Raw genomic sequence first — 26,662 nt, 5'->3', positions numbered from 1 at the left:
TATTGTGTCCAGTTCTGGGCACCACAGTTCAAGAAGGATACTGATAAGCTGGAACGTGTCCAGAAGAGGGCAACCAAAATGGTCAAAGGCCTGGAAACGATGCCTTATGAGGAACGGCTTAGGGAGCTGGGTATGTTTAGCCTGGAGAAGAGAAGGTTAAGGGGTGATATGATAACCATGTTCAAATATATAAAAGGATGTCATATAAAGGAGGGAGAAAGGTTGTTTTCTGCTGCTCCAGAGAAGCGGACACGGAGCAACGGATTCAAACTACAAGAAAGAAGATTCCACCTAAACATTAGGAAGAACTTCCTGACAGTAAGAGCTGTTCGGCAGTGGAATTTGCTGCCAAGGAGTGTGGTGGAGTCTCCTTCTTTGGAGGTCTTTAAGCAGAAGCTTGACAGCCATCTGTCAGGAATGCTTTGATGGTGTTTCCTGCTTGGCAGGGGGTTGGACTGGATGGCCCTTGTGGTCTCTTCCAACTCTATGATTCTATGATTCTATGATTCTATATCTAACTTTCTTGAGGCAGTGAGAAAGGGGCAGTCTCCTAAACGTGCTTCATATTAACACGTCTTCCCCTTACACAGGGCTAGAATAATCCCAGGAAACCTGTCCCTTAAGATTTGAAATATTTATTCAGTCCCATATTTCTATATTTTCCTTGACTGATCACTATAGATTCTCTTTGGGTATGCATTCATTTCTGCATAACTACACAAGCATATATATACACATGTTCATACACACATACAACTCTCCTGCTTAAGCAAATACTGTATATATATATATATATATATATATATATATATATATATATACACACACACACACACACACACACACACACACACACACACACACACACACACCACTTTGACCACCTTAGAAGTCCTCCATACATATAGGGCCCTACAGTGGCATACTATCAAAGAGATATGCTAGTGCAACTACACTTGTGGAGGTGACAAAACAGGGCAGAACTGGGGAAGGAGCAGGTTCACTCCAAATCCTTTGAACCTCCAATCCCTGCTCTGGGCCAGCACACCAATCATAACATTGTGCCAATGAAAGGGATGGCACAAAAAGCTCTCTCAGTGAATTCGGCAGAGAGACAAATGCGCTGTGAGCCACCTCATCCAGCTCCCCTCACACTATTGCATTGGAAAGCAGAAGTCTAACTACAGGCAATCACAAGTTCAAACACATCCATACCAGTATATCAATCCCTATACCATGGAGCCCATTACTCAACTGATAGAGTTCACCATGTGGGTCTCCAAACATGGTAGTCTTACAACTCCCATCATTTCTGACCACTGGCATTCTGGCAGGGGGTGGCGGAGTTGAAGTCCAACAACATCTGCAGGGCCACTGGTTTGCCAACCCTGGTCTAGATCTCTCTGGCTTCATGTCAGGCAAATGCAGACACACAAGGGTGAACTTTTCACAAAAATGAAGCAATTAGCACAAATAACCTGGCCTCAGGAAAAATGAAGGAAAAGCAGGTGGCAAACCCTTGACTTCTCAGAACCCTACATGTACTCTCTGCTTGAGGACACCATGCACAAGCTGCCAACAGGAACTTCTACTCCATCATTCCAAGTGGAGCAAAGAAGTGTGTGTGGTTTTCAGGAATGAGGTGGAGAATACCATACCTTAAATCTAAGTATGAATGTGGCAAACATCTCTCATCACTCTTCCTGCCCCAACCCAGGTATTGAGAGATATACATATACATATATGCAGTGCTATTTTTCTAGAAAAAGAGGTACTGGAACTCACCATGAGCACCTCCCTTGTTCTCTTATAATAGCAATGGCACCCACCTGAGAGGTGCTGGAACTGAGTTCTGGTGAGTTCTGGCTGAGAAAAGCCTTGCATATATGTACATACAAATAGTCACACACAGACACACAGACAATATCCAGCTTACTTGTTCCATTAGTACAAGGATTTGCACTTGAGCAGTGAAACTCTCCTCAGTCTCCTCCACCCCCATGCCTCCTGAAACTGCTATTGGGATTTCCCAATGCTCTGGAGCATATCTGGGCAGGGGCGGGACATACGTTGGGAAAGGAGAGGGGAAGTTTTCTAAACAAGTGTAAATCCTTGCACTAATGGAACAAGTTAGTTGGCTATTGCCTACTATTTACATATATATGCACATCATGTATATCCACATACTCATGAATGTTTACACAACTGACAAGCAACAAGTTTTATCTTGGATTTTAATTTTAAGACAGTCAGTTCTTTTTAATTATTCATAAATTTGAATGGAGTAATTCAAAATAACATAAAACCTTCTTTAGATTGTGGGAGTAACTAAATCTACCCTCAAATGATCAATTTTTCTCAAAGCTATATTTTCTCTTTTGTCTTTATAAAGTGAGTCAATTTTGCCATTAAAGTAAAATCCCCGCATTTTTCAATCCATTCATTTGTTGTTGGGATCGTTTGCATTCTCCACTTACTGGAATATTATAATTTCACTGCTGCCAACAAATATGAGATGACTTCGTTTTGTTCATTCATTACCGTAATGTCTATGATTATTTTTGAGGTTATGATCAGATTCAGCATTTTTTTCTTTTATTTTTTCTTGCCACGGTGATGGTGCCACAACCCTTTGGCAAATGTGGTGAGCCCCAACCATCCTCTCAACCCTGGAGCAGCAGAGAAGGGTGGCAATTGTTCCCACTGTTGCACAGTGATCCTAGCTAAAGGATTAATAATAATAATAATAATAATAATAATAATAATAATAATAATACTGTAATACTAAAAGGATTGTTTGGGAGATAGAGGGAGTGGCGAGAGGGAGCTTCTTTGGCCACACAGGTTTTGAGCCTCCAAGGACATCAAAAAATGGTGAGCCCCAGGTTGTAGTATGGTTGCTGGATCATTCTTTGGCCTTAATCAAGTTTCAGAGCAGCCTGAATAATTGTAGGTTAGTCCACCCCAGGCTTTATTTTTTTTTATTTATTAAATTTGTTTACCGACCTTCATCCATATATCTTAGGGCTGTTCACAACATGGACATACTGGGTATACTGGAAAAGCAAAACACAGAACATCCTTTGAAGGACTAAGGGGTGCTTTGGCCACCTGCTCATATGGGATCTGAGATGGTAATTTCCCCAGACTTTTGAGAGCTTCAAGCCTTGGTGTCCCCAGAGCACAGACCCATAACATGCATCTGGAAAGGTTTCTAGTGATCTTGTATTCTCAAAAATGTCATGTATATCACCATATTTAAAATAAAAGACATTTATTTAAAAGGTATATATATCCTTCCCTTCATCACAAGTAGCTCAAATTCAAAGGAAGGAAAAAGAAAAACATACAATAAACTCATTCAATAAAACAGTAAAACCATATCAAATCTCAATGGCTTAATCTGCATCCTATAACAATACCAACAGTGGCACCACAGTAGCATGTGGTGGGGCAGAGCCACAGAACAGCCCCCCCCCCAACACCCACAACACAGCTGCTTACCTGGGCATGGCTGGGCTGGAGAGGAAATGAGCCAGGGCCCCTTGGGTGCACCAGCTGGGAGTGCTCAATGTTCAAATGTTGCTCCTGAATACCAAGCGGCTCAATAACCCTGATCTCCATCAAAGGCCAAGGAAGAGCTCAGCTTTTAATCCCAGCCACACCTTGGTGGGGAAAAAGTTTTCAACAGCTAGTGTATCCCCACTGAGAAGACCCTATCTCAAGCTAAAGCTTCAATTGGTGATGGAACAAGAAGGAATGCCTCCCATGTAGATGGTAAAACTCTGGCAAGGCAAGAACAAGGGAGCTGCTCCTTCAGGTAACTGGGTCCTAACTTGTTCAGGAAACCGCAATAAAGTGTTGAACTGGGCTTGGTGGCATACAAGCAGCCAACATCAACTCTTCAGAAGTGGCGTTATATGGGTTAGAGCAACTGTACGAGTAAACATCCTGGAAGACACATATTGCATATTCAAGGACAGCCCCACCTAGAATCCATTGCAGTAATCTAATCTGGACATCTATGTACAGTGAGCTATACTGGACTACTGCCTTCAGTACAGAGTGTTAATCAGTGTTCTTTCTTCGGACACAGAGGCACAGATGGATGACCATGTGTCCACATAAAAAGGTGAGGTGGAAGAATATTGGAAAAAAAAACCCCCCACATATACTACTGGGCATACACACATGTACTCCTGTGGTGGTTGCTCTCAGAGGCACTGCAAGAAAAAAAAACAATATATACATGAGGTATACCCCCCATGAATATATCATTTGTGCACTGGGTAAACATGCCTACTGATGTGCACAAAGACAGAAAGATTAATAAGCAGAGCATGCTGTACATGTGGGTGCATAAAAGTGCAAATGCCCATTGAGATCAAGCCACAAATGAATTGCTTCTACCAAAGTCCTATAGTGCATCATTTGAATCTGAGACCAGAAGATCTGCTCGCCGAGCTGCTTGCCTGCCAAAGTGTCAGTGAACCTCCATCAACAACCCTGCTCCCTCCCTGCCTTTTCACCATTCTGGCTGTGCGTGCAGGCTGAGACTCACTTAGCATTCAGGGCACGTCTGGAAAGCTCCTTTAAGTAATAGTGCTGGGAGGACTCCCTAATCAAGAAGCAAATGCCGCCTGGCATACTAATGAATTGCGTACTGCTACGGATGCAGTGGGCAAAGAGTGGCAGCAATTTCCTAGCCATTCTGGATGAATGTGTGAAGGAATCCCCACGGAGTGTTGGGCATTCAAGTATATCACCCCCCCCACACACACACACATACACACCTGCATTTTGAACTGATATAGTCCTGCGAGAGCAGTACTGTGCAAATTTCCAGAACATGCAAATCAGCACCTTGGTGCCAGAGGTCAGCCCTAGAACATGTGAAGCAGGACATTAATTTGCGCTGCTACCTCCTACTAATCAGAAACAGCCTTCCGTTTTTCTCTTCAAAGCCCAATGAATAAATCTAGAACGCTTGTGCTACAAAACACTCAGCAATTGGTCTTTTGGGTTCTGTGAATCAGCCTCTGTGCGGTCTCTTTGGTCACAGCCTTAAAACACATCCACCAACCTGTATACAAGCTGAGAGCCTGTTTAAAGAGATGCGGGGAAGCACCAAGTGCTGAGACGATGACCCATGTTTTCTATTACTAGCTACCAGGGAAATACATAGAGGAAATAGAGGATAGCTGATGCTCTTGGCAGCCGCCACACATCCCTTGTGCAACATCTAGCTTGGCCCTTAACCTTCTCATTCCGCTCAAAGAACACAGAAAGATTAAATATACTGCATTGTTTTTCACCTCCAGGCACTCCTCTTTAGCATGTTGCACCACAGTCACAGCGTCCTTCCATCTTAGCTTGAGAATCCTCAGCAGCACTGAATGGAGATACAATGAGGGCATCAAACAGCCACACACCACTCTCCAAAAAACACAGAGCAGGAGTGGGAGAAGCAGTAGCCCTTCCGGTGCTCCCATCATCTATGCCGACTGGCTGTGCAGGCTGGAGCTGATGAGAGTCCAACAGCACCTTCATCACTCCTGACAAATAGGAAATGTAACTCATCTCCTCTGCAGGAAGAAGCCACACTGGCTTTGAAAATATGGGGAGCAGAGCCGCCCCCAGGAAACTTAACAAACCTAAACCCTCTGATTGATGACTGTGTCTTCAAGAACCCAAGTACTAACATGACGAGGTCTGACATGGCTTCACACCTATGTGTGAACAGTCCAAACTACAAAGTCACTGTCGAAGGCACTTTTCAGCCAAGGAATGCACACAGCAGAGAGCTAACTCTTTGTTGTCAGATAACACAGTCACTTCCACCACTCTGGCACACCAATCTGACATCTAGGCAGCTATTCTCAGGTCCGCACTCTATGGAGCAGTTGCAGCAACTGGGGACCACTCCCCCCCACCAGTTTATGTACCTTCCCCCAAAGGGCTGCACACGCGGAGATGGAGACTACGCCTGCATGGAAGTACTTTTGCTTTTCCCCGCTTCAATTCTCTTCTAGTTCTGGGAGACAGTGGTTCAGGGGAGGGTGGGTGAAATATACTCGGAGTCAAGAGTGAATTTCATGCTCTTTATTCAGCTCATAGTCATCAAGGAGAAGAAGAGAAGAATGGCTCTTTTCCCAAAACCATCTGCTTATATACATTATTTACACAATGGGCCTTGCGTGATTGGCTACTTCAGGGCTACAACTGTGGGCCAATCAGGTTGTGGATTGACTTCTGCCTGCAGCCTGATTGGCTGCTCCTACAGGCCAATCAGGTTGCAGATTCACTTCTACCAGCCGCCTGATTGGCTACTCCTGCAGGCCAATCAGGTTGCGGATTCACTTCCACCTGGAGTTGGATTGGGTAGCTCCTGCGGACCAATCAGACTGCTGATTCTGAATCCTATTGTTCTAGGATTCAGCTCAGTACATAACAGTGGGGGAACCACCTTGCTGCACCTGCCTCTTCCTCCAGCTCTGAAGCTCCCTCTGCCTCTGATTGTTGCCTCCTGGCTGGTACAGGTCCCCCACAGACCACTGCCCCCTCTCCCACAAGTCAGACTCCAGCCCCCCTTCCCCTGATGCAGACTCGCCCGTGGCCTGCCAGTCCCTGACAGGCACTATCCCTGTGGAGAAGCAACACTGTAAACCAAACTGCACAACTAAACATGAGTTACTGGAATCACAACAGCACTCCCCCCCAAAAAAAAACAATCCCAGGAATTGCTACTATATTATTTGCTGCCAACCCTACAGGGATGCTCCTCTGCTTATGTGTATCCCCAGGGACTGTTCAGGGTGTTCCTTGTGGACAGAAAGTCCTGTGTGAAGCAGACCAGAGAGAAATCCATAGGAATGATGCAAGGACAATTTTTATTTGGACAACGTAACAGGCTCAGTGGGTGCAATCCACAGAAAGCTAGAAATACTTAGGTGTCCAAAATGTGCACTTATTTCAAACCATTTAAACCACTGCAATTCTAGAACCAATGCCGGATTTATGTACAGTATAAGCTAACCAAGCTATAGCTTAGGGCCCCACTCTCTTGGGGGCCCCAAAAAATTTAAAGGAAAAAAAAACACGCTGGGTGTACATTTCCAAAATGTAAGATAAAAAACAAAATAAAATAAAACCTACATTCAGCGCCAGGGGGTTGTGTTGTGTAGGCTCCTATGATGTAAGTAATGGGCCCCGCCTGCTATATAAAGGGCCTTACTACCTTCAGCAGCTTAGGGCCTCATCAAACCTAAATCCGGCCCTGTCTAGAACCCATGGGTATGCCAACAGAAACAGTGGATGTAGTGATCAAGGTGCCTAAAAAGACAAGTAAACCAGAACAGCAGTGGCATTATCCAAGTAGGAACACTGATTTCTTCAGATTTTTCTTAGAGATATACTCTCTAAACTAAAATGGCTTCTGAAAACCTTGCTTCCAAGTACTCTATGAATTACTGTTCCTAGGGAAATACGAAGAAAGAAGGAGAGAAAGCAATCTCGGGACAGCAATTCCATGTAATGCGAGCTTCACTTGAATGTTAGCTCTCAGGGGTTTGTGGCATTCTCATTTCTCTTTGTTATAGCGCTTTTCATTGTAAAAAGTGATATCTCTCTCATTCATATATATATATCCTCTCAACAACTTTGTGAATTAGGCAAGGTTGTGAGTTAGTGGCTCAGCTTCATAGCTGAGGCGGAATTTGAACCTGGGCTTCCCTTAGCCACATTCAAAGCTGCCTTGAAACAGAGGCATCAGACAAAGAGAGAGAAAGTTTTCATGCTTTGTTCAAAGGTGACAGAAGCCACAAAACTGGGCAAATAATGGAATTTTATCAGCGCTACAACCCCCCTTCAATCAGTCCCAAAGAAATATAAACCAGTGTAACAAGATACCTGTTGAAACTGCAGGAGTAAAGCACATCAGCTACATACACTGAAGTATGGGGGGGGGAGAAGCTGCAAATAGCCCAGAAACAGCCTTCATGGACTTCTCTCTGCTGACTAGATGCTCTTCTCATATCCAAGAATGCATAACAAATGAGAGCCTCTGTGGGTGTTCTGAACACTCCACCACCAATAAACATCTTTGTTTCGGTAGGAAAAAGCTTTTGTTCCCATCAGAGGAATTGTGAGCAGGTTGGGAAGCAGCAGGGAACAAGCACTGCAAACTAGAAAAGTATGAGAGCACACAGCATTGCAGGCAGGATGTACCTGCTACACAAAAGATCCATAAATTCATGCTCATGGGCCAGCCTTAAAGCTGTGTTGACCAAAAACATGACGGTGTCCAAAAATTATGTATGTCTATTAGCCTACACATCTGCTAACAAGGGAGAATCAGCAGAAGTTAGTGGCAAAGATGAGCAACAGCTCAAACCTTCCATCTGGAATTATAAGGATGAAGGTATATGCAACATTTTAAGAGCAGTGGTGGTGGGGAGTTTGAGAGCACCCCACAGCATGCAGGACAAATATACCATTTTCTATGATAAGCCAAAAAATTTTTTTTTAAAAAAAAGATTCTGCAAATTTTCAGCACGGCAGAGTGTGAATTGGTAGGAAATTGCATTGAATAGTGGAAAGGCAGGGGTTATAAATGTCTAGAACAAACAAATAATAAACAAAGGAAATAAAAGCAAATTTCAGAAGGTACCTATTGGCTAGAATTCATGATATTACCAACACATTCCTTCCATCTCTACAATAATTGTTTTCAATATGAAATGTATACATTAAAAAAATAAATAAGAAGAATGATTGTATATCACTACAAGCATATCTATGAGGCTTACATTTTTTTAAGATGCATAACTTGGCTGTAACATGATTTAGAGAGGCAGGACTGATAGCTAAATCAGCATTCAACTTGCATCTCAAAACTGGAATCCAAGCCAGAAGACCTTATGCCAAGCCTTCCCCTGTTCTAACTAGACTTCCCTCTCCTTGCAGGTCAGAGAACAGAATCTGAGAATTCAAACTCCCTTCTTGACTCTTGACACTGCCCAATGTCCGATAGACAGAAGTGCCTCTACCAGACTGAAATTAAACAAGAACTGATAACAATTTAAAAACCAGCTACTTACCCTGTGAGAACCACCACAAAGTCCATCACATTCCAGCCATTCCTTAGGTAGGAGCCTTTATGGAAAGCAAATCCTAAGGCAATAATTTTAATTCCAGCCTCAAAACAAAATATTCCAATGAAGTATGGTTCTGTGTCATCCTAAGGAGAGATTCATAGGGGAAAATTTTATTTGTTAAATTTTTATTCCACTCTTCCTCCAATTAGCGCAGGGAAACCAATATGGTCCTCTTCCCCATTTTATCATCACTACAATAATGTGAGGCAGGATTGAGTTCAAAGATAAAATGACAAGTTCTGAAGGAGTTACATAGTGAGGAGGGAACTTTGGTCTCTTGAGTCTTAATTTAAGGTATAAATATATTCTAGGAACATTTTTCTCTTTCCCAACATATCTATTAATACCAATTATTATTAGAATACAAAAATCATTTGCTGCCTTTTATCAGGGTATCCAATACGAGCCAGGCTACTAAGACCTTATCAATGCATCTGAGGAAAATATGCATAGGATTAGGTATGACACCAACTTTAAATCCAAATTATGGAGGTTGCTAGTGAGCCACCACTCCCAATTTTCATTCAATCACTTGCATGAACAAAGTTTTATGAAAACAAGTCCAGTGAAAGCTGTGTTTGGGTCAATCTGTCAGGGTCCAGACTTAGACTTGGAGCAATACTGAGAAAGAGACCTCTCAACCCAAAGAAACATCTCCATTTCCCATGTCAGCTCCTGCAGTAAACAGGAAAAGAAAGAAAATGTATGGTGGCACTATTCTAGGGGCAGAAGTAATGCTAAAGGGAGCGTGAGCCTGCTACTGAAAACAGAAATTGAGTGTGGAGCCAGTGTGGTGTAGTGGTTAAGAGCGGTGACTCATAATCTGGGGACCCGGGTTTGCATCTCCGCTCCTCCACATGCAGCTGCCTTGAAGACTCTCAGCCCCACTCACCTCACAGAGTGTTTGTTGTGGGGGAGGAAGGGAAAGGAGAATGTTAGCTGCTTTGAGACTCCTTCGGGTAGTGATAAAGGGGGATATCAAATCCAAACTACTCTACTACTTCTTCTTCTTCTTCTGTCTCTCCTTTTGTGCCCCCTATGCTGTATGATTTACCACTAGCATTCCACATAGAATTGCCAATCAGTTGTGGGGGTGGCGGGTGTCTGCTTGGTTTTCTTACTCTCTTGAATGATACCAGATAAGCAAGGGGCAAGGGCAGCTTTTACTTAAATAGCTGACCGTGTTAGGTAAATAGGCTGCTTTTGCGTTGGACCCCACACCTGGACCCACTAGATGAGGCAGAAACAACTCCTAGGCCCTGGCTGCACTTCTATATTCCAACCATGCACCAGAATTTCTGAGTTGGCAACCTTAGCTCCACATCACTGGGTAATGCTGGCAGGGAAACACAAAACATAACACTGTCAAACAGGTTAAGTTTATTGTGCCTTATGGAAAGGGAGAAGAAACATGTCACAGGGCTCTAATTTTTGACATTATTATAATGCTCCATAGCTTTGCCACAACAACGTTTAAAAGGGAGAGACTGATACTCACCAGTCGTTCTGACATTGGCGTCTTGTCTCCATCAGGCAGATGCTGCTCCAGAGCAAGAACAATGCAGTTTGCTATGATGGTTGCTAAAATCAGGTATTCAAAAGGAGTGAGGCACAGTTAAGGAAAGTCTTGCATACGGTTGGATCTTCTAGGTTCAGTCAAAACAAAGAACCTTCTGATATTCCCCACTCCTCAAGTAAATGCGGTCTACCCACCTGGGATCAGATACATATGAAGGATGTTTAGAATGTTCTTTAGCCTGGAATGTGCAGGAGAGTATGGCTTCAAAGTGGAATAAAATCTGTGTTCCAGTCAATGCCATTCCTTGCACTTTCTATGTTTATAAATAAAATGAAAACTCAAATTTAAGCCCTAAGATAAAAAATATACTTCCTGGAGCCCCTGTCAGGGGTGGAAGTGGGATATAAACAAACAAACAAACAAACAAACAAACAAACAAACAATAAGGTGGTTTGAAATCACTGGATACAACAAAGGACAAATATCGAGTAGTCACCAGTGTAATTTTCCTGAGTGCAGCTACAAATCAACATTATCATTTGATTAATGCCAATAGAGATAATTTCTAGAGCACCTCAACTTCGTGCGTAGATCACAGTGACAATTCTTCACCTAGCGTACTACCACATTTGCCACCAAAGTACAATCAATGCTGCCCTTTCTGAAAATTCTGACATCTACTCCAAAATCCACCAAGGTTTTTCAGTGAATGCCAGTTGCAGGCCGTGCAGAGATTAACATTGTATTTCACATTAAAAGAACAGAGGCCAGAAACAGAGGCTAGAAAAAAGAAAGCAGCCGTACAAGTCTGTCCCCTACTATGCCCTGTTTTATCATTTACCCATTACACTCAAGCTTCATCATATAATACTTTATCTTGCAGTAACCTTTTAAACTCCTCCTTTCTTTTGTGTTCAGAACATTAATTTATACCAATACTGAGAGTTGATAGGGATATATTGAATTCTGAATGATAAAAAGCACATTATCTGGAGTAATTTACTCCATGAGTCAAGCAACCATGTGTACAAGTGTAATGGTGTTACGTTTGGATCTAATTCACTTAAATAGGAACAGGAGAGCCTGGCTGTACAATTTCCTTGATGCTCCATCTCCTCGCCCTGTGTGTTTATGAGCATCTATTAAAGAAATGCATAGATATCTCAAAAGAGTGAGCTCCCAATTAAAAGCCATGAAGATAAGAGGGCTGTAGTGATATGCAGTTGGCTATCCTCACAGTTACACGGAGTGTGAATTTTGCAGTTGTGAGTCGAGGTTATTCATACTTGACTTGAACCCTCTTTAAACATCGTTTAGAGGAATATTAGGAGGGTCAGTGACGCTGTCACTGTTTCACAGAGGAGCCAAGCCATTGGCCCTGTGCCACTCAAGAGCTCTGCAGCAAGAGAGCTGGAAACAGAACTTCCAGACTCCTGCTTTTGCTGTGAGAAAAGAGCTCCTGTCTTAGCTTTTGCAGACACACATCAGGATTTTCTCGAAAGCCAGCTCTGCGCAGATGTTTAATCTGTGCATATTTGAACTCAATAACAAACAAAATGGAATGAGAAGCATCCACTCATCCTTGGAGCCACACCAAATCACAGCTCTATTGTGCATTGCTCACCATGTGCCCACTGGGCATGCATCTCTAGTTCACAGGGCTGGCCCAAGATATTTTTCAGACTGAGGTGAAGGACAAGATGCCCACCCTCTCAACAGGTTCCTTCAGCGCCTGCAGAGAGAAAGCATCCTTCAAACCACACCTGAGGACAGCAGGATAATTTAGGAGAAACAAGGCAGGTTGCAGGACACATAGCTCTGCCCTCCAATGCCTTGTAGTTGCTCTCCAGCCCCCAATGTGGCTGCTTCACTTTACTTAATAGTAGGGCAGACTTTATAGTATTTGCCAGGACACACTGGTGAACACACAGCAAACATGTCTACCAAGTACACTGGCATCTTCATGCAGGTTTGGGAGAGACCCATTTGAAACCCTGGAGAGGAATGGCTGCCTGTCATTCTGGACAGTACTGAGCTAGACAGAATAATGGTTTGTCTTGGTATAAGGCAGATTCCTATGTTCCTATGTGAGTGGCTGGCCTGCAGATGGAGCACTTTGTGCCCTTTTCTTGTGGCCATTTTCATTTCTTTCCCATGCTTGTGGCAATATATTACCTGGAATTTGTTTTTGTTGTGTGCATGGGTTTCCCGGTTCATGTCCGTGGTAGTGGAGATTGCTTGTTGCTATGGCGCTGTGGGTAAATCCACAGAGTCTAGGGCTTGCTGATCAGAAGGTCGGCGGTTCGAATCCCTGCAGCGGGGTGAGCTCCCGTTGCTCGGTCCCAGCTCCTGCCAACCTAGCAGTTCGAAAGCACGAAAGTGCAAGTAGATAAATAGGGACCGCTCCGGCGGGAAGGTAAATGGCGTTTCCGTGCACTGCTCTGGTTTGCCAGAAGCAGCTTTGTCATGCTGGCCACATGACCCGGAAGCTGTCTGCGGACAAACGCCGGCTCCCTCAGCCTATAGAGCGAGATGAGCGCCGCAACCCCAGAGTCGGACACGACTGGACCTGATGGTCAGGGGCCCCTTTACCTTTACATGACTTTGCTGGATGGAAAGAAGGTACAATTATGTGGCTTATACCATCTCTCATCCTCCAACAGTAGGCTTACCTGTGTGAAGTGGTTGATTTTTGCACCCACTGTTCCACCTGCTGAGGTGAGGCTCCGTGTGGGAGCTTCAGGGCAGGGAATCTATAGGAAATCTGGAAACACACCTGCCAGGAAGCATCTGCTCATCTTTCTCCATGGAGACCTGATACTCAGGGCCCTGACACATATAGGAAGTGTTGCATGCATTACTCAAGCACCTTTGTGGAGGTGTAATGCTGGGAAAGGTAGCTGCACAAAGTGCTAACCAATCACTACCAGCACTGCGCCAAAAGCATCTATTAGGGAAAGCAAGAGACTCAATTGTTTCACTTGTGTTTCAGACCACAAGTGATTATTCTTCAGGAGTATGAGCAACTAAATTTCTAGTTATTATGGAATATAAACAGGAAGCACAATAAAAGCTCTTAATAAATTCCTCACCCAAAGAAATCTTTCCCAAATCTGCAAACACACACACAGCTTATGGTTTGTAATCAGCACCTACTGGGGGGGCGATGCACAGAGTTGTGGTTCTATTTATGGGTCTTTCAGACAGTCCTCTCTTAGTTTTACATTTACTTAATTTTTTCCCAAAGTCAAAGTTTTTGAAAGGTTTTCCAAGATGCTGATTAATCTGCATCAAGTGACCAAATTATCATGAATTCCAAAAGAAACAAAAGTTTGAATTATTGGAGGAAACTGAGGAAAAACCAAAACTGGAATAATCATATCTATTCTAGAAACTGGTGTTAGGCCCTAGGACTTCAGCCTGCCAGATCTATGTGTAACTTACACACACACATGCTTGGAGAAAAGTGCCTCTGATTATGGGACATCTAGACCATCCCTATTTTTTATGAGATTCGATCACATACTGGAAAATTCAGGCTGCGTAATTATAGTTGTTTTAAAAAGAAAGCAACAGGGAAATATAAAGGAATGTGTGGGCTACCCCTAGATGTTATGCAACATCATCTAACCTCCCCATAAACAAATCAGAAAGAATGTTTATTAAATAGCCAGTGCTGCCTAATCTCCCTGCAAATGAGCAAATCAGGATGAATTCTCAACAAACAGGTCATCCGGAAGCACCCTTTGTACAGAGATCCCAACTTTCAAGAGACACCAGAACCATCTGCTATACATACAAGGCACAGCTTCCATAGCAAATAGATCTGCATCTGAGCCCTTTCTTGAACAAATCCCCATACTTGAGCTGGGAACTGAAACCTCTGCTGATGCTCCAGACAGAGGCTGCCTTCCTCCTCGTCCTCCAGTCGGAGTTCAAGCCCCTGCTATCTCCACCCCCACCATGCTCCAATGCGCCTCCCCTCCCTCCCTCCCTCCCTCTCTCTAGCCCTGCTGGATCACTACGACTTGGCGCTGAAAGGGTCAAAAGGAAAAGAGCTCGCAGCAGCCAGCGAACGAGCTTGCTTTAAAAAGTGGAGCAGCGGAGGCAGGCGCTGAAACGTGCCGCTGGGACCGGCCCAGTTCTCGGGGTGGGTAGGTGGGCAGGAGGATCTGAGACTGCAGTGCGCGCCGCCTGCCTCGCAGCAGCACAGCACCATCAGCTGCTGAGCCACGGAGGCCGCTGCAGGCCCTTCCTGCCCATTGATTGGCTTGCGCGGAAAGATGCCTGAATCAGCGGATCCGGTGGAGGAGAGAGAGATGCGGGGGGAGGAGGGAGAGTGAGCCGGGGACGCGAGGGAAAGGCGAGGCGAGAACACCAGCCAGCTCCTTGAGCGGAAAAAGAGGGCGAGGAGGAGGGGTTCGCGAAAAAGGCAGCTCAGCTCCACCAGCTCGCAGGCGCACCAAGCCAGGCTTCTTGGTTTCGGAGTCCCGAGGACGACTCCATGATCCACAGCCAGGCTCAAAAAGGGGCGAGGGGGTGGATAGCTTGGGTTCCTGCCCAAATACACAAGATGCAGTTTTCTTCCTATAGCCATCCAACGACCATATGTTCCAGGTCTACATTTATAAGATCACCGCCGCCGCCCCCTCTTTTAAAATTAAGGAATAATTCCCACCCAGTTTTGTACTGATGTTGATGCCACACTTGGCTATATACACTGAAATAAAAGGGAGGGAGGAATCCGCCCTTTCCTACATTTGGGCATGATAGTTCAAGTGTGTTAGGTGGTAACTAATCAGCCCAGCATTTATGGTGAGCCAAGCGAGTACAAACAAAAACAACAACAACAGTATATTGATACAGGTGCCTACTGAGAAGATCTATTTTTTTAAAAAAGCAACTATACCAAAAGGAATTATTGTGAAAATAAGAAATATTTAGGTGGGGGTGCCAATTTTTGTCCCTAGCTCAGGGTGCCATATTATCAAAGTCCAACCCTGAACTAATTCACATAATATGCTCATCATCAATATACTTCGCTTTTATGTCCCCACTCTTTTTTCTTCAGTTCACTCTTGAAATTCCAGGCATCCTCCTCTGCTTCTTACACATATTTCTAGTTCTCAAATATGGTAAGTCTGGGGATGTTCACATTACCGCTTGCTCTGCATCCAGTGCATGCCCAGTCCTCATTTTTGAAGCCACATTCATAAGATGTGAGCCACACTCCATCTCGATCCTGTAGTTTCTTGACAATATATCCCCCCCTTAAACCTGCTTCAATCTGAATAGACCAGCAGATGAGGAGTAAATGGAAGTGCACACATAACCTAACAGCTGTTACAAATGCACAAATGATAGCATAAGAGCAGAGGTTTTCAACCTTTTTGAGTCCAAGGCTCCCTTGACCAACTACATTCTTTCTGTGGCACCCCTGTGGGACTCAGGAGCCCAGATATGTCACCCCTTGCCTGCAGAGCTGGCAGCCCCTCACCCCTCCCTTGTTGAGGGTTCCCTCAGCCTCCTCTTCTCTTCGCTCTCATTGGAAGTCCTCCAGGCATTGCCACAGCCACCCCTGAGCCACCTCAGCTCCTGGCAACCAGCACCCCCTTGCCAGCCCTAGAGGCACCATTTGCCTGGGTAGTTTGTAGCCAGGACTGCTGCAACAAACAGCTGTGTAAGCCTTTGGGAAGCAGAGGAGAGATGGAGGGAAAGTGGGATGGAGGCCAGTGTTGCCTGAGGCACCCCTGACCATCATTCAAGGCACCCCAGGGTGCCACGGCAGACATTGGGATTAGGAGTAAGTTCTAGGTTTGTGTGTGTTTCAGGGACAAGGAAACCCAAAACGCCATGCACACCAGGTGGCAACATCCACAACCCCTCTCGGATATGAACAGCACTGTGCAAATGCAGCATGAACTGCAGCTGGGGTGGGGGGGGACATCTCGTTGCATTTCAAGCCACTAATGTGAACAGAAACTATGCCTGGGCTGTTCACTTCAGAGTCGGGGGGGGGGCTCACACAACTGAATGTTTCACCACACAAAACTGTGTCTTCCACATGGAAAACTACCAGGTTAGGACACCGACAAAAGCATCTTTTGTTTCTAAGTGTGTGATTTAGAAAGGGTTCTCCAAAAGTGAGAAGGCAATGGGCCATTGCCACTCTTCCCTTCCCCAGGATCTGATGCCAATAAATGATTACTTCCCGCTCCCTTGCCAAACTGGGTACAGAACTCCGGAGCCTTTTCCTTCAATCTCTGAAACTCTGTGTATAAACAATCCTGCATCTTGCAAAAACAACCACCACCCTTAGCTTCCTCAGTCACTTCAATCAGCCATCTTTATACAATGATTATCATCTGAAACACCCACAGCTACACATAAACACATGCAGTAAACTATCTGTACCTAACCTTTTGACACAAAGTGATTAATTTTATTTAAATTATGACAGAGAAATAACCAGGACGTCCATCTTGGAGGAACACCATGCCTCTAGGCCTGAAAACTTTACACATCATGTTTCTAGGTATATGTCTAATATGGAAATCTTTAATGCAGCAAACCTGTGCTTGCAAATATGAATATAACAGTGGCACACTTGCCAAGGAGCCACAACTGCCTGCTGTTGAGGCAAACCAGCTTTTGTCTTCTGTGTAAAAGTGCCCTAGGAGTAAAAGATAGCCTCTGAATCAACCATCCAATCTATGGACACAGATAAACTAGCTTTGGTAGAGGACATTATCTAGAAACCATCAGTATAGGTAGTGACATCTTTGTGGCCTATTAAGTGACGTTGGCACAGGGTTTTACTATACAATGGCATACTTGCTTTTTAGCAATTATTTCCCCACCCCCACCCCGCCCTGCCCATTTATGTTTCAACACTAAACCACTAAATTGGGTGTGCAAGAAACTGTAGAGCAGGCATGCCCTAATTGAATTACAATAGGGAGTTTTTGTGCCCAGGTCCAGAAGGCAGCAAGGCTGTTCATTAGAGCAGGGTGGGACCAATTCATAAAAAAACTTTATTTATCTTTCTACTTGTAGAGGAAAAAACCCATTCCTGGCCAAGCAAGAAAGGAAAAGAAAGGAAGCAATAGTAACAGCCTAGTCTCTGTTCCCACAGGCAGCAGAGTCGAGAAATGGCTGTGTAGCAAGGGCAGCTGCTTGGTGCCGAACCTATTTTCAGCACGCTGGCCAGCTCCTCACCAAGGCACTCACCTCCGCTCAAACTGCGACCTTGCAAGAAAGAGTTTGCATGGTCTTTCTTAGCTTTGCATGGGAGCGTTTGTAGGCCAAACCACCAGGATGACACTTGACTCTGGGCTGGGAGCTACACCACAAAAAAAGAGCCTCAGTTACAGCTAGAGAGAGAAAAAAGGCTGGGCAGAAGACAGAACTGAGGACCTATGTTGGTGAGCAGATATATAAGGACCCCTCCTCACAATGGGGGGAAAAACCCCACTATGGGTTAAAAGTCTGCAAATAGGGCCCCGTCTTGTTTGCATGTTACAATTTGCAACAAGCTATTCCAGCACACAAATGGCAAATATTTTGATTTAATTTACCACCATTGGGAAGTTATTATTAATCATTTATATAGCTCTTTTAGCGAACAATGCTTTGTCTTAGCTGATTCATCTCCACAACAACCCTGTGAAGCTGGCTACTGCTATTCTCATTTTACAAATGCTGGAAGGAAGTAGTATGATAACATTTAAACACAAATCAAGCCATATTGATCTGAGATTTGAATCCATACCTCCCATGTCCAAGTTTTTTAAAAATACAATTTACTAGGTCAGGCTGACTGCATCTCTTTGCTGATGGATGGAGTGCTAAGAGTAGGAGCTGTGAACTACAAAGTTCTTAGCTCAAATCTCACCGCAGCCATAAATTCACAAAGGGGCTGCAGGCAAGAGGCTATTTTTCAATGCCCCCTCCAGCATACATTGGCCTACCTTAATGAGTTGTTGTAAGGAGTACTAAAATACTGCATGTGAACTCTGAGCCCACTCAATGGATAAATAAGTGTTAATTATATAATTACAGCAGTCCAATGGCATTCAGTGCTGTGTGCACAACTAGGAAAGTCAAAGAGGGTAGAACCCTGGATACACTTTTTAAGAACAAGCTTGTCATTCTAATACACATGTGTACTATATGCAAAGATACCATTACCCCATACTTCCCAGCTGGAACTGCAATGGAATTTATGCAACTGTAAATTCCCTAGATACATAGCAACAAATGCAAATGGCACCACTGAGCACATTTCTGTTGTTACATTCTGTTGTTACATTGTTACATTAGACAAAAGATCACACGCTCTTTCTGTGAGGCTCTCACGCAATTGCAAAGGAAAAGATCACAATATTAGAGCTAATTCACATATCAATTTGTTCTAGATTTGAAATCAACCTATGGCTTTTCATATTCAGAAAGGGAATAGGAAACCCTGCAAAGTGCCGCAGAAATCCCACCCAGGAGTGTATCAATGTACTATAGAATACACATGATGATATATGTGTTAACACTTCACATCCCTGCCCCCCCAAGACTTCTGCTTCTGCAAATCCTCAGTGGCAAAGTACCGTGTAAATTGGCCCACAGTTTGAGTTGCAACAGATTCCATGCATATACATCATCATTACCTAAGTTAAGTTCCCCTAAGACCAGTAAAACAAAACAAATTCCAAAAAGTTGCTCAACCAGCAGGAACTAAAGCTAATTCAACAATATTCAGTTCACTGGGAAGAAGAGATCGAAGTTAGCAGCAAGTTGTACTGTTGCAGATGCTGGCACAGAATAATTTTATTACCACCAGTATGACAAGATACCTTAGAAATCTGCCCTTCCCCTATAATGGGCAACACTTGTATATCATTCTTGGCATGCCAATATAGCTATTATTCAGACTGAAATTAGACACTCTTCCTGTGTGTGCCCTGTAGCTCTGCAACCTGGCTATTTAACCCTTTGAGGCACTTAACATTATAGTCACTTTGCTGATGCACCCCATTCCCCTTTCTCAAAGCCCCAATTATCCTTCATCCCTGGCAGAGTAGTGGGAACATTCACCCCGCCTGTAAGTTTTATCATTTAAAAAATAAACTCCAATATTTTATGTCTCCAGCAAGGAGAAGCTTTTACTTTTGCAAACTGTATCGATTTAATCCTAGAGGCAACTGGCAGCAGTCCCAGGAGCTTAATCAATATAGCAGGACCCTACAGCATCTCGCTGCAAAACAGCTCCCTCTCCCTCTCTCCTTCTCCCCCCTCCCCTCTCTCTGAAATGCTGCTCAGTCAGAGCCCATGTCTTTAAAAGACTGTGGAGAAGAGGGTCACATTGTTACATGAGCAAATAGGCTCTGAATCCCAGTTGGCACAAAGCAAGTGGCACAAGGAAGAAGATGCTGAAGGCGAATCTGACAAATTCATGGAGATGTGTCTATCAGTGGCTATTATCCATGATGTCTAAAAAGAGCCTCCATATTCAGAGGCAGCAGATCTGCAAGCGCTACATGCTGTTGGGCAATGGTGGGACACAATGCTTGTTTGGGCAGTGATGGAAACAGAATGCTGGATTACTTATGACATGGGCTTTTGGTTTGATCCAGCAAGTCAATTCCTACACTATTATTATTTCTTTATTTTTAGACCACCCTTCATTAAAAACCACAGGGCAGTTTACAATACACATAACATTAAAACATGAAACACAACCTCAATACAGCAGTAAACAACAACCATATTAAAGGCAAAGCATGATTTGATTCAAAAAATCACAACACAGCTGCATTCTAGGGCACAGTCTAAGGTGCAGACCAACATATTCAGTTACAAAAAAATAAATTATAGACTGCTCCACATATAAAATATCAGGACGGTGTATAACGAAATTTGCTAAAAGCATAAAATCCCACAAAAACAATGCATACCAGTATGTTCCAAAGTGAAGAGACACATTTTTAACTGCTGATGGGAGCTCAGAATGAAAAGTGCCAAGAGGAGCTCAAGGGTCAGGAGGATTCCAGAGGTATGGTGCCCTGTCCTGGGACATAGGTGGGACCATGAGCAGAGTCTCCTCTGCAGATCTCAAAGCCCAGGACAAAAGATGATACACAGAGAGGTGATCCTTCAAGACACTGGAATTCAATCTTTCTCTTTTGTTAGGGCTTACACATCAACATCAAAACCTTGAACTGAGCCTGGAAGCACATAGACAGCCAGTTCAAAACTCAGGCACATCTCATCCTCTGTGGGATTTGGATGAGTTTCAAAAAATGGGGAGCAAGAAGCCAGAAATGGGAATACATTATTTATCACTGGCATGCTTGGGCCGCAGACTCCACGTAAAACATGAAATGAGGATTAAATCTGCTACTACTGAAATGGGCAGCAGGATCCTAGGGCACAGCTTAATTCATACGTGTATATTTCTACCCCACTGAAATTAGGCTTTAAAGAAGCATTATGTTGCAGCCAACATAATAGGTTCCAAAGTGGACTTGGTTGTGGAGTGTGTGTGCTACCCACAACAGTATATCTGGTTAGCAAAAGTGCTCACAGGACCCAAAACGTTTTTGTCACCCTTCTACACAAAAGTATGGGGAGTAGGAATACCAGTAGCTGTTGGAGAAGTAATTCAGAGGAAGCATCATTCAGTTCAGACTGCCTTTAAAACCCAAGGTTGCTGGAAGCTGGAAAAGAAACCACAGACAATGGGATATTCCATTACTGCGGTTTCATAATAGACTTCCTCTGTAGAATGTATTGTTATTACTGCTGGTAGACCAATGACGGTCCCGCTCTGGAGCAATGTTGGGGTATAAGTCTGACTAAAGCCAAGTGAGTTTCAAAACATGGACCTTCACACTAACCACAAGCCTGTTTTCCCATCTGAAGCCTCAACTAATAGTTCTTCACTACTGTTTGCCCTCTTTCCCCCTCCCACCGTTCATAGAGGAAAGCAGAGAGCTGAAATGTGCAGTGCTAGCGCCACATCTTCCCTCTTCCTCTCTCTGCACAGATCCTGCTGAAATGGTAGTTTTAGGCCCCCTGACAGCAATTGGGCAGGGGTTCCGTTTCCTGCACAAGAACCGCTTTCAGGGAGGGACAGCAGCCAAGAATGTGGTGGTTCTGCGATCTGCACCAGAGGCTTCAGAAACAGGAGCACTTTTTAGGGGCTATCTGTTTCCATAAACCCTACACATGTGTATGTCAACCTTCCTAAAAGGACAGAGCAGCCCTACTGACTTTTAGAAAAGAAAGAATCCACATCTTGATCACATTTCAGTCCACACTCCCTCCCTTTACTTCTCAACATCAGAGGCAGATCTCAGTAGTCCTTACTTGAGGCAGAAAATGGCTTTGAGGCTACCCTTACAAAATGGAAAACACCAGCTTTGCAAAGTGACTAGGTCTTGCCACAGGCTTTTAGGCAGATACTGAGTAAAAAGAAAGCAGCACTTCTGCTTTCCTCCACCCATCATAAACTTCCAAAGCAATGGAAGCAATACTCGGAAGCCATACTCACTCTGGAGCTAGGAAGTTTGGCAGTGGGAAAGATGGGGCAAGTGGGTATGGGTAAAGCAACTGGGAAACAAAGTGCTCAACCCCTGCAATCCAGCACATGCTCTGTCCATAGCTGCCAAGTTATCCCTTTTTTAAAGGGATTTTCCCTTATGCTGAATAGGCTTCCTCGTGAGAAAAGGGAAAACTTGGCAGCTATGGCTCTGTCTCTTATCATACAGTGGCTCCCAAAGCTCAGGTGGTGCGCAGGTCACCTGAGATTGAGATGCTGGCATTAATGCCTCTAAAACCCTTTTCCTAATCCCTATATGTGAGGCGTGGCTATGCTACTGTGGCACAGCATACTTTCCCTGGGACTGTTTATCACAAGCCTGGTCACAACTGGGACATTTTTGCACACACATACGAAGAGAACCACCCAAAAAAGTAATTTCTTGCTTGACTCTGATCCTGCAGTTTTGAGCCTTTCTGGCCAAGCAAAACCAGAGGAGCAGCCAGCTCTTCACACACATTATTCAGCACATGAGCAAGCAGGATTGAGAACATGGCAGACAGGCTGTTCCAGCCAAGGCATTACTGCAATTGTATGGCTCCGGGCAGAAGGTTGGCTCAGCAATGATTACAGCAGCGCAGCTCCAAACAGCAGAGTACTTGTCAGAAGAAAGCTGAATGATACTCTCCGAACCCGCTGGAGTCCCTGCTTCCCAGATTAAGCATGGGGTCTCCTAGTGTTACACCTTGGTTTTTCTGTCTCATGGCCCTCTTCTTCCATATTCTCTAGCTGATCCTCTCAGGATAAGAAATGACAGTTGCTACTTTCTTATGCAATATTGTTGTTAACATCCGGCATATCCATAAGGGATGCTCAAGAACGATTTTTGGTCAAGAGTTGTGCCACCTGTGACCATTTTGAATGTTGAATTGAAAGAAAAACATTTAAAAGGCTTGTCCCGTGTTAAGTTTTACGTTAAAAGCTCAGATGTAGGAAATGCAAAAGTCAAGTTAAACTACACTTTTGAAAACAACCAAGGCATCCTTAGTGCAACAGAAAACTCTGGGGTCAGGGCATCAGTTCTTGTGTTCAGAGGGAAGAAAGCTTCACATTGCATTGCACTATTTTGGGACTGTAAAGCTTGGGTTTTTCATCCCAACACCCTTGGCCATTACCTACATGTCATCTTTGAAACCTGCAAGCAGGTCTGATCCCATTTCATGTGCAACAAAGGGAGATATGCAGAGCAGTAATATAGGTTGTCCTTCCTTGGGAAATGTGAAAGATTCTCAACAAAAAATAGCCCTGAACTTGACTGAACCACAGGTTGCGCTGGGTCCTAACAGGCACAGAAGGAAGGATTAGGGTAGGGGACATTTCTTTCTCTCTTTTTTCTCTTGCTCTGTCTGTCTGTCTGTCTGTCTCTCTCTCTCTCTCTCTCTCCAGGAAATACTTTGAGAGGATTGACACTACATCTTACAGCCTTTAGAGGACATGGGCCCATGAGGACAGAGAGGTAACAGCTGGCTCATGTAGTAAAATGGCTCATTTCCCCAGAGGAGGAGATGGGAATGGAAAAGAAGACAAATGTGGGGGAATAGAAGAGGAGGAGGAGGAGGAGGAGAAAAGGGGGAAATAAGAACTGAGCTACGAAGAGAAAGATGGGTGAAAGATGGCAGAGGAAACCACAGAGAGAAGGGAAGCTTAGCTGAGGAAGCAGCTCCTGCTGTTCACGCGTGCCACCTACAAGTCTCTCCTCCTCTCATTAATTTCACCATCACATGAGCTGCAGCCTAGATTCCTCCATGATGAAATATTCAGCTCAGAGGAGTCCAACCGAGATCAAAGCTCCTCGTTTACAGCATGACCCTGGGGAGAGCTACACAGTCACTGCCGCTGGGATTAACCAGAGGCCATGCACTGCTACAGTGTTGTGACAAGAAACCCACAGTGCTCTGCCACTAAAAGATTGGGGGTGGGGGAAAGAGAAGCATTAGGCCTCATTTTCCTCAGTCTCACTGTTCACAAGGACCTGGGTTGTGATAAGGGGGATGGAAGCAGGGCTCTGGTAAGATGTCAAAGGGCACTATCCAGATAGGGCCAGAAAGGGCTAAGGCTAACTCATGGAGGAAGGAGGGATGTTGAATCCAGGAGGCTGAAGAAGAATGTGGATAGGTACAAGAAGCTCAGAAGTAAAAGACAAGAAATAAAAGCAGACTGGCACAGACTCCCCATAACCAATCTGAGGAGCAACCTGTGACCCAGTGGTCTCTTAAATATGCTTACATAACCCTTAAGTCTAGGTGTACAGAAGTCTCTTTTATCAAAGAAAAGAAACCTGGTTTAAACCACTGTGGACAGCAGGGTTCATGTACGTATACAGAAGGATAACCTTTTGAGGTAGGCCTCCTACTGTAGTCCCAATTCCTTTGAGTTAGCTGGGTACAACCTCCTCCGGTGTGCACAGAAGCATAAATCCCTGGGGATCTTGAAGTCGAAGCCCATGAACCTCACATCCTGTACTACTAGTACCATTTGTAGGCAGAGCAACCTGCTAGCCTAATCTTTTGCAGCACCACTACTGCAGATGGCCAGAGGCTGTGCTGTAGCATTGGGACCCAGCAGCACCAGGTGACTTGAGGAGCCAAGGGTAGTCCCATCTGAGTTTATATGACTGCTGCCTCCAGCCTGACTTAACAATATGAACAACTTGTTGATCAGCACACAACTGCAATGCTGCAGACTGCCCTACTTAAGCCTTCCTCTTGCTCAGCTTTCACTGACCAGGAGAATTCCCTGTTTCAGAACTGTGTTAAACTGGTTGGTGCTGCAAATTGTAACAACTGAAGTGGCTCAACTTCATTCAAACTCTCCATCCACCAAGAGCTAGTGGAAGGGCGGGGATTAAAAAAAATCCCCAAGATCTCTTCGCGGTTTCTCCTCTTGATAGGAAGTTTCCATTCCCCCTATATGTCTTGGAAATGACCAACTAAGTACCACATTTTCCATGTTTCAAATTACTTGCTTTTAATGCCCTGTTAATGCCATCTTGGTTCTACTCTACATTTTTACTAGAGCTTTTAAAAGGGGGAGGGGGAGATTGTCCTTTATTGTACAATTGTGTAATGTACCTGATACCTCTTATTCTAAAATACACATGGAACAGAACTCTGTTTCTAGCAAATCCCTTAATATTTGCCCAAAAACTGTTGAAAAGAGGTGTATCCCAATTTCTGAAAATGGGGGGGGGGGGACAACCCATCCCTTCTTGACCACTGAAAACTGAGTCAAAATTAATTTATATTATGTAAGGTAATGATTTCAAAAATCCATTTGAATCTGCAGAAATATTGGGGTGGGGTTGATCTGATTTCCCAAGCGTTAATTAACTATTCCCTTTTCTCCTAATCAGCTGGCACGTGGCACCAAGGGATCAGATGCCTCTCCCTGCATCCATGTTTTCCTAATCAATGACCAGCTCCCCCCTCCCCCCCTCCGGCCACCAAATCGTCTCCATTTAGGAAAAACAGCCAATGCAGAAACATTTAGGCTTGTGTGTGTGCACATGCTGCTATCTATTTTTCATCCCTGCCTGATGACATTCAATGTAATGTTTGTTGCAAGATCCTTTCCTAGTTAGAATAGGGCAAAAACAAATTCCCTGCACTGAATGACAGGGTGGCCAGCTTGTTTGGGGTGATAAATTGAATGCTATGCAAGGCTATTACATCCCATAGCTTCTGAGGAATATTTTTCTGCCGTCTCCTTCTGAACTTCCTTTGACTTTGTGTAAGGAGGCCAGTTTTAAAGCTCTCCATCACCCTGGCCCAGACCATATTTCTTCCTTCTTGCCACTTCATCCTCCTTTTGCTCTCTCTGCTCTGTGCAACAAGCTCATCTGCTTTAGTTCTCTTTGTGTTCTTTTCTCACAGCCATCTTTTTATGCCATTACAGCACCATTTCCTAAGCTTGGCACAGATGCTCCACTGCTATTCATCAAGCAAATCGCCTCTCCAGCAGGCAAAACAAATCTTTTATCAAAACCTTTATCTTCCTGGCCTACCAAAAGCCAAAGAGTTCCATGGAATTGCCTGCCTTCCCTGTAGCCCACACCTTCCCCCACACAGCCCAGCTGCCTTTCTTTCCTCGCCTAGGTACCAAGACCACTCAGCAGGGAGCAGGTCTCATCTGCAGTGCTCAGAGAATGCACATAATACTTGGAACCATCAGGACACAAAGATTCCCTAGAGATCATCTGGCTCACACAGTCCAGGTAATGTAACAAGCTTATTTATTCCTAAACAGTATTTTAAAATCCAAAACAAACCCAGCCGACTGTGGTTTATAAAAGCCTGCAAAGTTGCATAAGCAACTGCTACTAATGGGTGTTGGAAATCAACAGCAAAAACCAGGACGAATGATCAAATTCTGCTTGCCTTTATTTTTTACAAA

General features: G+C 44.2%; 1 protein-coding gene across 3 annotated transcripts in view; it reads right to left on the bottom strand.

The window, feature by feature from the left end:
• CACNA1A (calcium voltage-gated channel subunit alpha1 A) overlaps nt 1-26,662 on the bottom strand; it is a 272,529-nt gene that overhangs the window by 152,612 nt on the left and 93,255 nt on the right. For 2 of the 3 annotated variants that reach the window (XM_088661717.1, XM_088661716.1), the window contains exons 1-2: nt 10,654-11,091; nt 9,099-9,238 (exon numbers count right to left, since the gene is read on the bottom strand). In XM_088661717.1, coding sequence (XP_088517843.1) covers nt 9,099-9,238; nt 10,654-10,668 — 155 coding nt within the window. In that variant the 5' untranslated portion in view covers nt 10,669-11,091. Of the gene's footprint in view, nt 1-9,098; nt 9,239-10,653; nt 11,092-26,662 lie in introns of those variants that run through there. The other variant, XM_088661718.1, reaches the window with a different exon arrangement.

The sequence above is a fragment of the Zootoca vivipara genome, chromosome 2, assembly GCF_965207765.1.
Source record: "Zootoca vivipara chromosome 2, rZooViv2.hap1.1, whole genome shotgun sequence".
In the NCBI taxonomy this organism is placed as follows: Eukaryota; Metazoa; Chordata; class Lepidosauria; order Squamata; family Lacertidae; genus Zootoca; species Zootoca vivipara.
Note: the sequence above shows the minus strand (reverse complement) of the source record. Positions and strands in the feature narration are given on the sequence as shown.